At 42.9% G+C, this 17,166-nt stretch overlaps 2 protein-coding genes across 13 annotated transcripts in view; one reads left to right on the forward strand and one right to left on the reverse strand.

The window, feature by feature from the left end:
* The window catches only part of EVC (EvC ciliary complex subunit 1), an 81,037-nt gene extending 71,468 nt beyond the window's left edge, over positions 1–9,569 (reverse strand). For 5 of the 9 annotated variants that reach the window (XM_040593825.1, XM_040593834.1, XM_040593817.1 and 2 more), the window contains exons 1-5: positions 9,399–9,569; positions 5,335–5,445; positions 2,505–2,588; positions 1,753–1,985; positions 708–792 (exon numbers count right to left, since the gene is read on the reverse strand). In XM_040593825.1, coding sequence (XP_040449759.1) covers positions 708–792; positions 1,753–1,985; positions 2,505–2,588; positions 5,335–5,445; positions 9,399–9,569 — 684 coding nt within the window. Of the gene's footprint in view, positions 1–707; positions 793–1,752; positions 1,986–2,504; positions 2,589–5,334; positions 5,446–8,569; positions 8,674–9,398 lie in introns of those variants that run through there. The other 4 variants (XM_040593846.1, XM_040593842.1, XM_040593855.1 and 1 more) reach the window with 3 other exon arrangements.
* Positions 9,570–9,767: 198 nt separating this feature from the next.
* The window catches only part of EVC2 (EvC ciliary complex subunit 2), an 80,101-nt gene continuing 72,702 nt past the window's right edge, over positions 9,768–17,166 (forward strand). For all 4 annotated transcript variants that reach the window (XM_040593783.1, XM_040593799.1, XM_040593790.1 and 1 more), the window contains exons 1-2: positions 9,768–9,932; positions 12,734–12,788. In XM_040593783.1, coding sequence (XP_040449717.1) covers positions 9,768–9,932; positions 12,734–12,788 — 220 coding nt within the window. The remainder of the gene's footprint in view (positions 9,933–12,733; positions 12,789–17,166) is intronic.

Genomic DNA, 17,166 nt, shown 5'->3' on the forward strand with positions numbered 1-17,166 from the left:
TGTGAATATCAGAAATAACCAATCTATTTTAAAAGAGGTTGTGAAAGAAGGGGAGGAGAAAGCTGTATACTTTATGTCCAGATTTATATTAACTGAGCTAAAACTCAGTAACAGTAATGATGCTGTACTTGATCATAACAGGTCACCATAAACACTTCTCCTAATGGAGTATTCTGTGGCTTTAAATGTATACAGTTTATTTTTTTTTCCCCTGTCAGCTCTGGATGCTGTGACTTGATGTATCTAGCTATATATGGTTCCGCAGTCCTACAAAATCATGACTACTGTATTTATCACAATGGTACTGATTCAGCTGAACCGAATTTTCAGTTTTATTCAAAGAGTTCGGAGTCCTTAGAGTTGCAATGCACAAGCAGTGTCCTTAAGACATAAACTTACTTATTAAATAATTTTTCGCCCTCTTTTAATGAACCTCAAGTGCTGTACATTATTCTCTGGAGTAAAGTTTAAAACCAAATCTTTATACTGTCCGGTCTGACCCTCTGTATTTCACAGCCCAATATATTTAAGTATATTTTATTCCTTTATGAAGCTCACATATATGTGGAACAACAGAAAAAATTAAGACAATACTATAGAAATGCAACTCTGCTACACTGCTTCCCAGCTAGCCCGTTTATTTCCTAAACTAATATTCAACTAAGATGTTCAAAACAAACAGCTATAAATGAGACAAGAGTACCTACCACATGTTTTTCTTTTCTGAGTTCAGTATCAAGAAGCATGAGATCTTTTAAAATCAGACTGCAAAGGCAGAGCTTAACATCAAAACTAAAACAAAGATTTAAAAAGTGTTAATATCCATCTAAATCAAGGTTATAAGAAAGGGCAACACCATGTAACAGTTTCATTTAACCACTAAATTATCCTAAAAACATTGCCCCAAACCAGCAGTCAGGTCACTTTACTTCCACATTGCCTTGTCCTTCAGGTAAAATATTCCTACATAAAAGTAAGCAAACCAAAACAGTGCTTTTAACAAAGCTGGAGTTGGAGTTCCCTTTACAAAAAGGTAAATATAGCCACGAGTGGCTACAACAAAGGGATCACAAAGCTTTCAATTAAAACAGCTATAATGGTGGTGGACATTTTCAAAGTATTCTTCATTGCTAGTACCCTCCCCAGTCCCCATAGTGACACAAATATGACTTTACTCTTGCTAACGAGAATATGCATTCATCTAGGGCTACCTTGCTGCGGTGCAGCTGAAAGAAAATCAGAGCCGACAGTCCATTTTGATTAGCTCTACCTGCTCATCAGCGGCACGTCTAAGAACTGTTTTCCCACAGTAAGACATAAGCAGTTCCCATTAAAAGAGAGAGAACAGACCACTGCCACTTGCTGTTCTCAAGGCACCTGCTGTGTGACTTGACATTCTACAGTGCAGGGGACTCCATCCTCAGTTGAGCAGCATGTGTCAATTGAGCATACGAGCCAAAACAAAGGGATCTCCTTATCCTAACAGTGGTATACTTTTATGTGACAGCTTTTGCCAAAGTTCTGATTCCCACAATTTCATAAAGAACAAACTGACTTTCAATATGCAGCATGATGCATAACTTCAATCTCCCCCACCACTTTTTCAGGGTTATAAGCAGATAACCCCATCTTGATGTGAATGTATACATTCAGGCCCAGCTTTTGGTTTACACCAGACCTTTAGTGACTGTCTTGAAAACCACTGGGGCACGCTAGGAAATGACCAAACACAAGGACAGGTTTACTGCTTACCTCTCACATGTTAGCACTTCAGGGAAGCTGGTCACCTTGAGGAAGGCTCGAGCCTGAAATCTGTCATCGCTTGTTGTGGAATGTATCGTTGTAGAGGAGCTGCAGTCCTCTTTGTCTCCCTGGCTCAGGGATCCCAGGCTGCCTGAGGTAGATGTCTCCATGACCTGATTAGGCAGAACCGCCTGCTTTGGATTCTCATGCAAAGATGGATTGGATGAGCCATCTGCCAAAGGCTACAGTCAAACAGAATTCACAAGGTCAATTAATACAACACAGTAAGGAGATAAACATCGCATCGATTTGCAGTGTTTGCTTTCAGGCAAAAATTTAAATGATATACACAGCGAAGTGTTTCCACATAAATTAAGATTCATCATACAAGTTTCTGCATTGCCCAGAAAAACATTCTTCTGTTGTGGCTATCTGCTTGGTGCATGTTTTCTTACTGAAAGGTAGATCCTTGTGGGGTTCTTCTTATGGCAGACCCAAATTCCATTAACGTTAATGGAAAGAAAAAGCCTCTTGACTACCGTGAAAACTGACCTCACACCACGTAAAGCACTGCAGGTTTCAGGGGGAGCTGAAACCAGCTGACATCTCGCAGAATAAGCCCTGAGTCAATGGACTATAAACAAAGAAACATCCCAATTAAGCAGATTGGCAGGAAGTTTTCTTCCATTACTTGACTCTGCAATTTACGCTGACACAGAATGATTGTCATTAATGTTTACAAGTAGAATTTAAAACCTTACCCTAAATTTCTGATTGATGGGATAGATCACTTTTGCCTTTAATGCAAATGCTGTGATGTTACTGTTCAGAGGACACTCACTTTCCTGTATGAAAAACAACAGAAAATTATTTGGGAACAGCAGTAGATCTGACAGTTTTTCACTCTAAATATCACATGGCCTTTTTGGTTACACAACTTAGAAATTCCTATTGATAATATTTATTGACTGTTTCTGCTTTGGCACAAGAAGATTCTTGTATGACTCATCCAGAGTATGAAACCCAGAAAAGGAAACTCTGTCATTACCACTGCTCCAAAATGTTTTTATTCCTGCAAGGGAAAATAGGCGATAGCTGGTATTCACAAGTTATTTCCATTTCATTTCCCTCTCTCCACCATTAGCAACTAAAGATTTGACATGCGTAACTAAAATTATCTTGATAATACAAACTACTAAAGTATAAGCTCCACAGATACTGTAATGGCTATAAATTCTGTCTTTCAATTTAAATAAAGAAACAATAGATTAAACAAAACTAGTCATCGTTTTTTCCAGGAAGAACTTTTACAGTACCACTCTTACCTATAATCTAGAGAAAATACCAATGTTCTTCTGGATAACTTTTTATAGATAATGCATTCTTTTCATAAAATCTGCTATATCACATAATCTGACTTTCTGCTCCTCCTCTTTCCTAGCCACTACTTCATGCACTGGAACAATGGGATAATCAGCTTTTTTTGGTGAGGTTATGTATGGCTTAATAAAAGGTTGGCTGTAAGATACAGACAGAATGTTTAAATCCAAGCTTTAGCAGATTTCCTATTCTAACTTTTTTGGTTCTGTCATATGAAATTAAAGAATCTGATTTGTCAAAACACAATTTTCTTTATATAGATTTTTCTAGGAAATATCGAAGCACTAACAGAGTCTAAAAATACAAATGGGAAGAGAAGAGCAAACCACATAATTTATTAGACTTTTATCATTGCACTTTTTCATCTCCATTTCCAGGAGTCATTTTATGATATACTGACAAAGTTAAAAGCATGGGGTCAGCATGTAAACCACTTGCTCATACTGAGCCGTCCCACTGCTGCAGTACATATTCAGCGATAGAAGCTGACAGAACTATTGCTCTGCAATGGCTGGAGGCAGCGCAGTTCCAGTCCAAAGCCATAAAGCCATATTGCAGTGTGCTGAAACTAACACATCCTGCTTCTCAGCAGGCATCAGTAATACACAGTTATTATTAACACAGTAATTATGGTATTATTGCAATGTGGAAGGTCTCAGAATGAAAATACCTGTTTTTTCTGAAGCGCTCTAACCTAAGTAAAAGCATTTTCCATCTATGCTTCTTCATGAACTGTCAATTTGAAGCTAGCAATGGCAAAAGCTTCTGGGAATTGAAACAGATGGATAGAAAAAAATCTTCGGTAGTTGGACCGAAGGTGGGAGAAGTCCTATCAAATAACAAGGTTCCTTCTTAATGTGTTCTAAATGAGCTAACGCATTTGGGAAATGGATTAAGTTGTGAATGACTACTTTTGAAAGACTGTGATCCCATTTCAAAAGGACTGCTAACATGCATAAAGTTAGATAGATCATTGCGTAAGTTCTCTCACAGGATTTATACTCCAAAAGAGAATCTAAGCCATGCTCACTTGTTCTGCTGTACTTTAACTCAAGCAAAATGACCAACCATGGTTTGCCACCATTCCTGATTGCAAAACTGAAATGAAGATTAATTACCTGTCAAGATTTAAACCAACAGTAGAATGTTTACAGTAATGCCTATCTTCTCTTTGTCTTGAGAGCAGTTCTCATTACAAGCTAAGCACCAGACCGGCTGGCTTTAACTGACTGTTTCTGCATGTATTTAATTTATGTATAATAGACTTTCAGTCTGAACTGCACATTTTTTAAAATACACAGTTTAACTCACAACCTTTAGCTTCACCAAGAGTAGCCAAATCAGCTCTGAATGAAAGGCAGTGATCTAACACCTTCACGGCAGGACTGGTTCTCAAGGTATTTTGAGATTATCAACAAGAACAAAAAAAAGTTAATTGAATTTTTGATTGAGGGTGGGTTAAGTTTATACCTTCACCTACTTTTCTTTCCAAATTGTTTCTCTAATTGTCCTTGAATCCCAGCTCAGCACAGTGGTGTTTCAGTACTTGTGGTCATTTGAACTCTGCACCGTATTCTTCAGCTGGTACCTCCTCATGGGAGAATTTCTATGTGAGAAAGCTATTGAAAATGCTGCTGTTCGCAAACATACTCATTTTACCTCATTTAATCTTTCTCTCTCGACTGATGTACTCAGTCCAACTGAGAGCTGGAGCCTCTAATGAGGCTCTAGAAAAAAAGTATTTGTTCCATACTGGACCCGATGAGGGGGAACTTTGTTACTGTCAAAACTTCTCTAATAAATCTCCTTCTCCAGGAAAGAATCCACTATCAACTATCAGCACCAGTTCCAGTACTTAACAACTTTTTCTTAAGTCAATAGTGTTAACTTTTCCCATCAGCCTTTTGAAATTAAAGACAATGTAGATACAAAACCAAAGCAACCCCTTGCCCAAAAAGAACACAGGATCTTGATTAAAATATCCAAAAAGAGTCTCCCAAATGAAATGGAATTCACAGGGGGAATGAGTGCCTGAAATGGCTGCATTCATAAGCAGCCATAAACTCCCACTCTCCTTCTTAAGCTTTTTTCTGAATAATTTTTAAGGGCTCAATTCCAAACCCCCCAAAATTAAGACAGTTTTGACCAGGCCCTGAGGTGCTCATTGCCACACGCAGCAAACTGGACATCCACCACCAAAAGCAGTTTTACCTCCAGCACCATTTCCTCTTTTGATGTATAGGGTTCTGCTTTACTTTTTGCGAGCGTGTGCTCTCTGTCATCAGAGTTGAAGCTTTCCAAAAGTCTCTGGGAATCATCCTTCTGAAATTCCAAGAGAAAATAGATAAAATATAACACTGAGATCATGCAAAATCACTGGAAACATCTCTCACAGCAGCCTGGATACATTCATGTCTCCATCCTGAAAATTATTTCAGTATTAGTTGAAAATTTTGGAAAAATACAATCTGAAAATAAATTAGAATTTTACATATTCGGAAGGAATAAATAAAATTAATGAACTTTATGAATTTGATTTGTCAGTCCAGAAGTAGAAGTTTAATCTGAAAAGTTTAAAGAGGCTGTAAACATGTCAAATCAATCCATTTGCTCTCAAAACATCGTACTACAGACTACGGGTCAAGCTCATGCTCTCAGTTCAAACTTCTTGATTAAAGCAAGTTAACTAAACTTTTCTATAATTGCCTGCAATGAAGAGAACACCGAGTATTTTTGCTCCCCTCCTAGGAGAAAAACTTACTAAATTAAGGTTTACATGTGGTAGAGTTCCTGCCAGGTAGAAATAATCTCAGAAAATGTTCACCATCTTCCTTCCCCAAAAGCAGCCCACATCACTGACTTTTACTTCCCTAAAAAAAACATAGTACTGCTGGTACGGACACAAGACTGTGCAGGAGCCAAACCTCCCGCTACATACGCTCTTCCCTGTGCGCTAGATGGACCAAAAAATAATACTACTGTTGGTCAATGCGTCCAAACACAGCATCGCAAGGAATTGTTTTAGTGAAGGAAAAGATGGCAGCCACTCTACCATGACTACTTTTAAAACTATTTTTCAGGCTTCCAATCCACTGACTGCTTTTTCATGTAATCTAATTACTTGGTTGCAGCCACCATGCATGTAATTGTTTTATGGAAAGACTACCCTTGAATTATTTGGCCACTTGATATATAAGGTAGTCCATTCTTGCAGAATATAAAGAAGTGTCCAGCTTTTGAATACATTTCATTCCTTATGACTTGCTTCCATCACCTCTCTGGAACTTAGATGCTCAATAATACAGATTATATTCTTGGGTCAGCCTCTAAGACATGGTGAATTGCAGATGCTGGTTCCTAAAAATCTACTTATGACAAAAGAACAATTACAAGTCTCCCTCAGCAATCTTGTTACTTATTTGTCCCAAACCAGAATTTCACAAATTTTAGGTTGAGTGACTGAGACTTGTGGAAGTAGCCACATTCATTTCTCTCCTGCTCACATTTCTAAGATCATCTGCTTTTGTCCTTTGTTATTTTTGCAGCTGGAGTGCTACACAGCACTCCTTTTAGAGCATTAAAAAGCTGAATAAAACTAAGTCTAACTGTAATTACTGCAATACTTCATCAAGCTAATCTACCAGAATACCATCATGAGACAAGCTTTAACCCAAAGGGCCACAAGAGCCTTCAGGCAATGCTGTACTCTAATAGGAGAATACTGTCAACAGAAATGTGTTACAGCACACATAGTCTGAACTTACCATGGTAAAGGTTTATTGTTAAAACTGTCCCAGTGCATCCTATGCACAGATAATCAGATCAATACAACACTTAACTGCATGCACCAAATACCACTGTTGTGGTTTAACCCCGGCCAGCAACTAAGTACCACACAAGCTGCCTGCTCACTCCCCCCAAACCCCCAGAGGGATGGGGAGGAGAATTGGGAAGGAATGTAAAACTCAGGGCTTGAAGTAGGAACAATTTAATAATTGAAATAAAATAAAACCCAATAATAATAATAATGAAAAGGAGGGAGAAGGGAAGAGGAATGAAATCCAAAGTGAAGGGAAAAAAGAAAAATGATGCACAATACAATTGTTCACCACCCGCTAACGGATGCCCAGCCAGTCCCCAGGCAGCAATCAGCCAGCCCTGGCCAACACCCCTGAGTTCATATACTGAGCATGCCATCCCATGGTATGGAATATCCCTTTGGCTAGTTTGGGTCAGCTGTCCTGGCTGTGTCCCCTCCCAATTTCTTGTGTCCATTCAGCCTTCTCTCTGCCAAAGCCTGAGAAACTGTAAGTTCTTGACTCAGTATAATCATTACTTAGCAACAACTAAAAAAAAGTGTATTACAAACACTGTTCTCACACCAAATCCAAAATGCTGCACTGCACCAGCCAACTCTCCCAGCTGAAACCAGGACACCCACAGATTCAGGTTGAGATCTATAGAATGGTAACTAACTGGGGCTGAGTGACAAACACTGGTGGCTTATTGCAATGCCTATGGCTGCTCTGGGCTCCAGGTACTTGCCCTGCTCCCACTGCAAGGATAACTCAGCTGGCTGGGAAGGAACATGGCATATTTAGGTAAACTGTCCCTGCTTTTACTTTGGATACAGAAGGTTGTAATACATGCAGTTCAGTACCGGGCTATACACACAATAGGCTTGCTCCATAGCATCAGTGGGTCTGACAGTATGAAGAAGGAACAGATACAAACAGCCTAAGGGTAGCCCTGTTGAATTTGGGAAATCAGAACCACAGCATACAACCTGCCCACCCTGCAACGTGCTCTGTATGCACCAGCTGGCAGTTTATTTTTCTTTCAAACTGAACAACTTTTACAGCAGCAGCATTGATTTTAATGGCATTTAAGCACCTAAATACAAATGAAGATCTGAGCCAGACAGAACTGACAGCTTCTATTCCCTATTGACATAAATGACATGAAGGATAAAATTACACATAGCTGTATTTGAGTTGGTAGTGGCAGTACAATAAAGATCCCGACTATTAAGGCAGGGAAAATGAGCAATTGAACCAGAGAGGCTTGTACTTGCACAGGATGCACTGATCCACCATTTGAAGTGCCACCATTACCAGGCTAAAGCACGGCTTCAAACAGAGTTTCAAACCTCCTACTTAAAAGCAGTTGGGAGCAAGAGGATTTTTCTCTTCTGTCATGTTTAATGACAATCAACGCTAGCAGATCCACAGATGCAGCAGAGTTCTTAAGAGCTGAAAAAAACGAGCGGTTAAAAGCCAAGCCAAACCAGACCCCCACTGCAGGCAAGCAGAATGCTCCGCAGGGCTCCAAATTTCCCAGCTGTGCCAGCGCTGACAATTGCTACATCCAGTCAATCCAGCATGACTTGAGAATAAATGCGATGGGAGAAAGAGGCAGAAGTCAATAACAATTCTCAGAAAAATACCTGCTCAGTAGCAGTTTTGCAGCAACGTGCTACCTCTGCAGTCCTCAAGTCCAAACAAACACTTCATGTAATAGAGACAAGAACCATCCACCACAGTCCTTAAAAGAGCCAGGCATGCGTGTTATTAACAAATTTGCACGCTTTAGAAAACCCTGTTACTTTTGCATCAAACAAACTGCCAGATGTGTTCTGCCCCCTTTCTTTCTCAGGTGTGTACCCCCAGTGCAAAGTTACTGCTGTGGGCCAGTGCCAACACTTTGCTTGTGCCGTTTGTAAAACATGCTTTGGAAATGTCATAAAATGCTCTGGAAATCGGATTGTTCTTACTGGTGTGGGATGGGAATTACCTCACGAAGTTTCTGCCAGCCGAGTTCATCTTGCCTTACCCCAAAAAAGGCTGCACAGCCCCGCACAAGAAGCCACGGCCACCAAAGGCAACACTCGCCTTAGACACAGGCCGGTCGGGCAATGTTCAAACACAGAGTACTTACACCGGCCTCTTTGCTGAGCCGGCTCGTTTGTTTCACTAAGTTTTTAAACGACGGGTGGAGTAAACCCCTTTCCAGCAGGGGTGTCAGGCCTTTCGGGGCCCCTCACCCACCACCGCGCCCTGCCCGCGGTCAGTCACGGCCGGCCGCGCCGCTCACCCCGCGGCCCCGGCCCCGCTCAGGCAGCGCCGTGCAGCGGGCAGAGCCCAGCCGGCCGCACCTCCCGGGCCCGCGGCCCCCACGAACCGGCCCTGGCTCCTCCAAGGCGTTCACCCCGCGGCAGGCCGGAGCCCTCACCGCGGCGGAATGCCGGCTGCCAGCCCCCCGCCCGCCCCGCGTACCTCTCTCCGCCGGCGCGGCCCCAGCGCGCAGCGGCAGAGCAGGGCGGCGGCGGCGGCGCCCAGCAGCAGCCCCAGCAGGACGGCGGGGGCCAGCAGGGCGGGCAGCGCCTGCAGCGAGCGAGCCCAGAACTGCAGGCCCACCGCCCGCAGGCAGTCCCCGGCCGCCGCCATCGGGCCCAGCCCGGCCCGGCGAGAGGAGAGGAGTGGGGAGGTCCCGCTGCTCAGGGCCCCTCCGCCGCCCGCCCTCGCCGCGGTGGGAGGAGAGCGATGGCGGATGGATGCGGCTGCTAAGGCCCGGCCTGGCTCGCGGGAAACGCCTGGAAAGTCTCCGCGGCGCCCTACGCGCCCGCGGAGGGGCCGCCCGCCGCCATGCGTGGGCTACTAGCCGGCCTGCTGCTGGCGCTGCTCCCCGGCGGGCCCCCCGCGCCCGCCCAGGCCCTCGGAGCGTCCGGCCGGTGCGCCCGGGCTGGGGGCCGCCCCCCGCCGAGCCCCGCGGAGGGGCCCGGGGCGCCCTGCGGCCAGACGGCGGCTGGGGTAAGGCGGCGAGGCCGCGGGGCGCTGCGCCGCCGGCACGGCAGCCCCTCGGCGGAGCGGGCCCGGGGCGGTGGGTGGCGGGCACCGGGGAGGGCCCTGGCCGAGGGCGCGGCGGCCCCAACGGCGGGGGTGGCTGCAGGAGCGGGGCCCCGGCACAGGGGCGGCCGCTCGCCCAGCGCTTGGGCTGGGGGCAGCGAAGAGCTGCCCGGGGTCGGCGTGGTGGGTACCGCAGCAAGGTGCCGCATGCCGACAGTGGCTCTGCTTCCCTGTTCTTCCAGAGCAGAGGCATTGGGTGGGTTTTTGTCTAGTCACGGCACCCTTGCCCATAGGTGTCAGCCCTCTATTCGGAGTGCAGCTAGCGGTTTAGGGTACGGCCTCTTGTTTTTCATTATTTCTCATCTAGGTGCACAGCTGTCAACCTGTCTCAAAATGTGTTGGCATCGGTTTCTGTTGCCCATGTGGAAAATACCTGTGACTGCATGGCGGGGAGAGGAAGGGAGTCACGAATGATAGTCAGTGGTGCCATTACAAAAAGTCTCATCAGCAGGAAATAGTATTGCAAGAAAATGAAAATCAAAACCCCACCTCATTTTTCCACCAGAAAAATAAATTAACGTAAAACTTGGGAAAATGTCTGGCGGCAATATTAGTGCATTAAATTAATCACTTTTGAAGCACGATGTGAGTGCTGGCCCCTAGAACTGGCGCTCCTTGCTGCTGCAGGGCCCCTGGTGATGCCCTTTGGCATTATGGACACACTCTGCAGTAGAGTGGAAGGATTGTGCTGAGTATCCAGACTATAATTCCCAGTGCAGACTACTGAGAACTGAATGTGAGAGAAGGCAGAAGAAAAAACAAGCAGCGTTGTGTCATTTATAGCTGTCACAGACATACAAACACCGTAGATTTTTGTGCATGAGCTGTTGTAAGACCACAGACAAGTGAATGCCTGGAGTCTGTGGAAATCAGGAGACATTTATACACTGATTTCCTAGGAAGTAGGAAATAAAGCTTGTTAGCTAGCAAGCCACTTTTTCTGTATGCCTTTGTGCACACTTAGACCACTGTCTACTTTTGTTACAGGCTGATTTACCAAGGAGCTGTTGACATTTGTGTTCTTACATATGCTGATATAATGCACGAGTAATATTTGAGATTTATATTTATAAACAAGATTTATTTCAACATTTAACATAATGGACCATCATATTGATGTTCTGTATTTTTGCCAGTGTTTTACGTGGTGGCATTACATTCAGTTAGTGTACTGGTACACATTTCCTTGGTGGGGATAGGGCTCTAGACTGCTCTAAAAATATCTGGCAAAGGTTAATTCCCTTTTAACATGTGACTTCTATTGCTGCATATTCGTATGCATGTATGGAAATACATACACCTATATATATATATATATGCATCAGATAATTTTTTTTTAGGTTTGCTACTGGAGTTTCCTGTTCTTATCCTTCTGAGCTCTTGAGGTGCTTCACTGCTATAAATTCATATGGATTGTTTAACCAATAAGAAGAAATTAATAATGACTTTAGAGAGCTTTGGCATAACTCAGTTTGCGTACAAAAATTCTGGAGTGCAGAGAGGGCTGTACAATTAAGTGTTTGGAAATACCCTGCAGGGAAGAGCTCAGTGTCTGTGGTCTTGCAGAGCTGTGTTCAGGGGCTGCTCAGTGTGCTGCATGTTCCTGTTTGTGTTCGTTTTCTCTGTCCTTTCTTTCTCCTCCACAAGAGCTGCCTCCAATCCTGTACGTATTTGTTTCCAGAGCAGTGTCCGCTTAAACCCCAGGGGTCCTGGTGCATCCAAATTTGTGAGGCGGCTTGCGTTTTCTGTTATTTTGAGGAAAGTGCCCTATCTGAAGTGACAACTGTTTTCACACAAGGTTAACTAAACTTACAGCTCTAGCAATAACCAACGTGATGGCTTCCCTGAGCAGGCAATAAGAAAATTGCCCCTAACTTGCTGTACTGTAACAGTGGTGTTGACATAAGTCAGTACTTAACATTACTCACATGCAGTGCTTGGGAGCAAACAGAAACAGCAAGTGCCGGTCACGTCACTCAGCAGACTTGGAAGTGCTGTTAATCAGCCAACATTCCTAACTCTGTATTACCTCCTGCAAGGAAGCATTTTTATTAAATGAAAACTTGATTGTATGACCATTAGATCTTGATCAAAACACTGGGCTTTAACAATCCTTTGAAACACTGGTTTCTTTTGCTAATGTTTTAGAGCTGTGATTTCTCTATCAGTCTCTGCGGTCTGGGCACAGGCAGGAGGCTGTCAGATTGCCTCATAAGCTGCAGTTTTTAGCCTGTGGTCCCTTTGAAATGCTCCATGTAATGCTCCGAAGGAAAAACTGAGCGTAATGACAGTAGACTTGATCATCCAGTATGGACACATTCCTGCTGACTCCTAGTGATTGGATTTTCCTGTGTCCTCAAATCTGACTTTGAAAATGGCAAAGAAAGATTATAAGAACAAACTAATAGCAAACCCTTCTGCTTCACTATTGCACAGATGCTCAGCCTGATAATACTAACTGTAAGTACAGTTTGAGCCCCAATTGTGCATAGCCATACTGGGAGACAGCTGAGCCTCATACTGCTTAGCAAGCTGTGGGGGACCTCTGGAGCTCTGTTGTTTCTCTTCTGGTAGTAAATTTTGGGAAATGAGGCTTTGTGGAATAGGGTTCTCTCTAATTGTGAAGCATAAATTCAGTGCAAGAGTTCAGTATTAGGCATTTATGAAAACTTTTTTGTAATTGCTCTTTTCTGTGTTAACTTTAGGTTATTAAAGATAATCTGTGGTTTCAAAATGAGATGGGATGTCTGGGAATGACAGGTATGTAACTGCTTTCTCTCTCTTTTCAGTGCCGTGGGAGCCCAGACTCCCAGGGTATGGGTGTGAAGGTGGGCAGGGGAATGGAGCTGTGCCCTCATGGCCCAGTATTGTCAGTGGGACTCTTGATCCAGAGCCACATGGCAGTTTTTGCTCAGAAGTTAAGAACAAGGGTGCTCTAGGCTCCCTAAACAGCTCATCTAGAATGGAGCCCCTGTGAGAAGACCTTAGTTCATACTCTGCTCTGAATAATTTTCAGAGGGAGCCCTTTTTCCTCGTTAAACATCGTGATGCAGGGGAGCACTTTCTGATGGCCAGTGTTCCCAGTGTTGTGGAAAACCCAGATTACTTAAAGGTGATCAAGACCTTGTTCCTTTTCAGAAGCTAACGTAACCACTACGCATTTACTAACACGGTTGCAATACCTACTCTTGAAGTATTTTCAAAGACCTCTACAATTACAATAACTAATATACTTTGTCCTGGACCAAGTTGTTAAAAGACTGGTAGATGTAGGGGATCTGGAAGTGTTTCTAGGATTTTTACAGTGGGTGTCAAGTATGCTGGTTGCTGATAGATACACTGAGCATCTCCAGTGGCAGTTGCCTAATCTGATCAAAATAGGGTACCCTGATACTCAGAGAACTCTCTTCTAGCTTGGAGGAGCTACATCTGAGGGGTGACTGCCACAGGCACTTTGTGTACATTTGGACAAATCACTTAGTTTCTCTGGGTCTCTGGTCTTTACTTTCTTTATATGTGTATAATAGTGTACTACTTTACTCGAGCTTAGTGGAGATGAATACCCTGAAAGGTTACAGCGCATTAGGAGGGGCAGTGCAGTGCTGGAAATAGACATGCTGCCCATGGCTGCACTTCCCCAAGAGATAATTTCATGACATGCATTTGCCAAGAAATTACATGCTCTGAAGCAGTCATCTAGTGAGATGACTCTTAATTTCTCTGCCCTGTGCCATGGCTAATTCACAAATGAGTTTATTAATTTAAATACGAAAGCAAATAATTAAAATTTGCTGAGCTTCCTGGCTTTTTACCTGTATTTATTCAGTATCAACTTTGCTGCTCACGTCTTGCTTTCTGATGGGTTGCAAATTATTAATGTACCATCTGTTGAGAGAGGTATTGCATGTGGTTTTGTAGTCCAGAAGAACCTTCTGGCATTGAAGAAAAAGTGGGGCGACTGGAGGATTTTGACACGCAGTGTCTTTTTGTTAGTGGTTGAAAATAGTGTGGCCAGCAGAACTAGGGAACCAGTTCCTTTGAACTTGGCACTGGTGAGAGCACACCTCCAATACTGTGTTCAGTTTTGGTCCCCTCACAACAAGAAAGGCATTGAGGTGCTGTAATGTGTCCAGAGAAGGGCGGTGAAGCTGGGGAAGGGTCTAGAGAACAATTCTGATGAGGAGCAGCTGAGGGAACTGGGGTTGTTTAGCCTGGAGAAAAGGAGGCTCGGGGGAGACCTCATCACTCTCTACAACTGCCTGAAAGAAGGTTGTAGTGAGGTGGATGTTGGTCTCTTTTTCCAAGTAACAAGCAATAGAATGAGAGGAAATGGCCTCAAGTTGCACCAGGGGAGGTTTAGTTTGGATATTAGGAAAAATTTATTCACCAAAAGGGTTATCAAGCATAAGAACAGGCTGCTTAGGGAAGTGGTGTCACCATCCCTGAGGGTGGGTGTGTAAAAGATGTATAGGTGCAGCACTTGGGGACATGGTTTAATGGTGGAGATGGCAGTGCTGGGTTTATGCTTGGACTCAATGATCTTAAAGGTCTTTTCCAACATAAATGATTCTGTGATTCTATGAAACTCTGGCATTTTATTGGTAGGTAAACATATGTGTTAAATGAGGGGGTGCTACAAGCAATTAATTGTATGCTTGATTTTTTAATTGAGAATTGTCCCATATCAATAAACATGATTTTAAAACATATTTAAAGCTAAGTTTTTAGTGGTTTGCATAATCAAGGTACTAGACTCTCGTTCTTATCGAAGAAGTTCTCAAGGAAAACAGTGAGACAGGAACTTCTGCATACAACCTTTATCATTGAAAATGGCAATGTGCTGAAGTGAAATGATTTGTAACAGCACAGTGGACTCAGGGTTTCTGTTGGAAGCTTTTTGGAATTGTTTCTGGGTAAGATGAGAAAAAACAATCCCAGAATAGCCCTGTGTTTGGGAAGCACAATGGATTTTTAAGAACTATGAGTCTGCTCTGACTTACTCAAAGCAGGACTGGAAAGTAGATTTGTCTTGTCCTGTTGATGCCCATAGTTTCTTTGACTTTGTAACGAGAAAAGCTAATGGCAACATTCAAAACAGAAATGCAGTAAATTACTACCCTTGCCTGTTCATTGTTGTGTGTAATTGAAAGGATTTCAAATTGGATCTTGTATCCTGGATGGTTTTCAGGACAGGGAATCATTCAGAACAACAACAACAACAAAAATATAGCAAGCAAATATATTTAACTCTTTTCTTCCCTACTGAAATAGAGCAAAATTATTCAGAGCTTTGCTGATAAATTCTGGAGGAAAGCAAGTCAGACTGCAGGTGTAGGACTTGAAATATGCAGCCCTTGAGAGCTAAGAATTTGAATTACAGTCCTAGTGAAATTGTAATTTTTAATTCTGAACTTGACATTTCACAAACTTATCAGACTCTTCTCTTTCATACTGTAATTTGGCACATTAGGATGTGCTATAAAGATACAGGGGCTTTAAGGACATAACAGAGTCTTTACTGCAAACCTATCATAAGATTTTCCTTGTTTTGTATCACCCTAATTAATTGCCATGGCCAAAAATAACCATCACCTTAACTTCTATCAAGAAAAAGTAAGGCACTCTGTTGCTGTACCTACCCTTCTAATGGCCGTCCTTCTGTGCTACTAACCTGTTTGGGACTCAGCTCATTTAGTCCAGTAGTAAAGGCTTGTGCTTTAGCACTGAAGGTCCCTGTTGTTAGACAAAACTAATTTCTTAGCAAAGGGCAGTATTCTAACCACAAACAGAGGACAGTTTCTTAGACACCCATCCTTTCACCCCCAGCCCATATCAATGCAGACCCGCTGTTACCACAGTCTCCATGTGATAAGTGCATTTTGTACCACATCAGATCCTCTCTGTATTTGCATACCCTGAGCAGGAAGCAAATGCAATGAGAGCTGGGAGTGGGCAGCTCTCCTTCCTAAGTGTGTTGTATGTGCCTTAAATGTGGCTGCTGGAGGTCCGAAAGAGCAAAAGATCATCACCCAAAGCAATAGTGCACAAAGCCGAGGAGTGGTTAATGACTACATCGGGAGAATAGCAAAGAAAATCGAACAGCATTAAATAGCAGGGACTGTTCTGATCAGTTGTGCATTTGTCACTTCATATTGTTGTGGCACTGTGTGTAGTGGGGCTAAGTGAATGCTATGGTAACGTGAGTGGTAAAATATTACACCAATCTTCGGGCTGTTTCAGCCATAGTAATATTTATTTTCATGATTTCATTTTGTAATTCAATACAAAGTTGACCTACCAGCACTAGTAGTTAAGCTAGGAATATGCAGTTGAAGACATGGTTCTGACATATCTTGTTTATATTTGGTTTATGGAGAATTAAATTGTGGGAGAACATTTTAGTAGCATGTTAATTCAAAGTAAGATAAAATATTTAACAACTTGATAATACATTGTAAAAATGTGGAGTGTTTAATTAAGGAAAACAAAAAAAAGAGAAAGAAAATTTCATCTTAAAATGGTGATATTGTCTCACATCTCAAAAGAAAGTGAAATTACTGCCTTTCTTTGATGAACCGTTTCACTTGGCATCTTTACAGATGTTTGCAGGAAAGCCCCAGATTAAGCCTCATGCTCTGTTGGTTTGCTTGCTGGGAAATGTTTTGGCCTGAGGCATTGTACTCCAGGAGTGCCTGGTGGCAGCCTGGCAAGCCCAGCTGAGAGGGGACGGTTTGGGCTGTATGTCAAGCTGAAAGTGTTCCCCTGCTTTGCAAAATTTCCCTTTCAAAAAGGAGTGGGAATAGTTTCCATTTAGAAACTTATCAAAGAGAAGACCCTGCAGCTTTGATAATGTTTTTTTCTGAAAATAGAAGAATGGCAAAGATTGAAGCTGTAAGAAGAAAAGAGAGTGGAAGGAACAAGAAGACCGCAGAGTCAGAATTGGGATGCATCTCTGAAAGAGCACTGATAATGGTGCACTTGCACTTCTGAGCAGCAGGGTATCCAAAAGAAAGCTCAATGCTTGTTAATGAAAGGCCTCAGGAGTCAAGTATTAGTATTTTCCAACCTCAGATGAATCTGTTTGTTAAAAAAACCACACCAATTTCAGAACGGAAATCTAGAATAGACATGAAAACAA

Source organism: Falco naumanni, chromosome 1 (assembly GCF_017639655.2).
Source record: "Falco naumanni isolate bFalNau1 chromosome 1, bFalNau1.pat, whole genome shotgun sequence".
In the NCBI taxonomy this organism is placed as follows: domain Eukaryota; kingdom Metazoa; phylum Chordata; class Aves; order Falconiformes; family Falconidae; genus Falco; species Falco naumanni.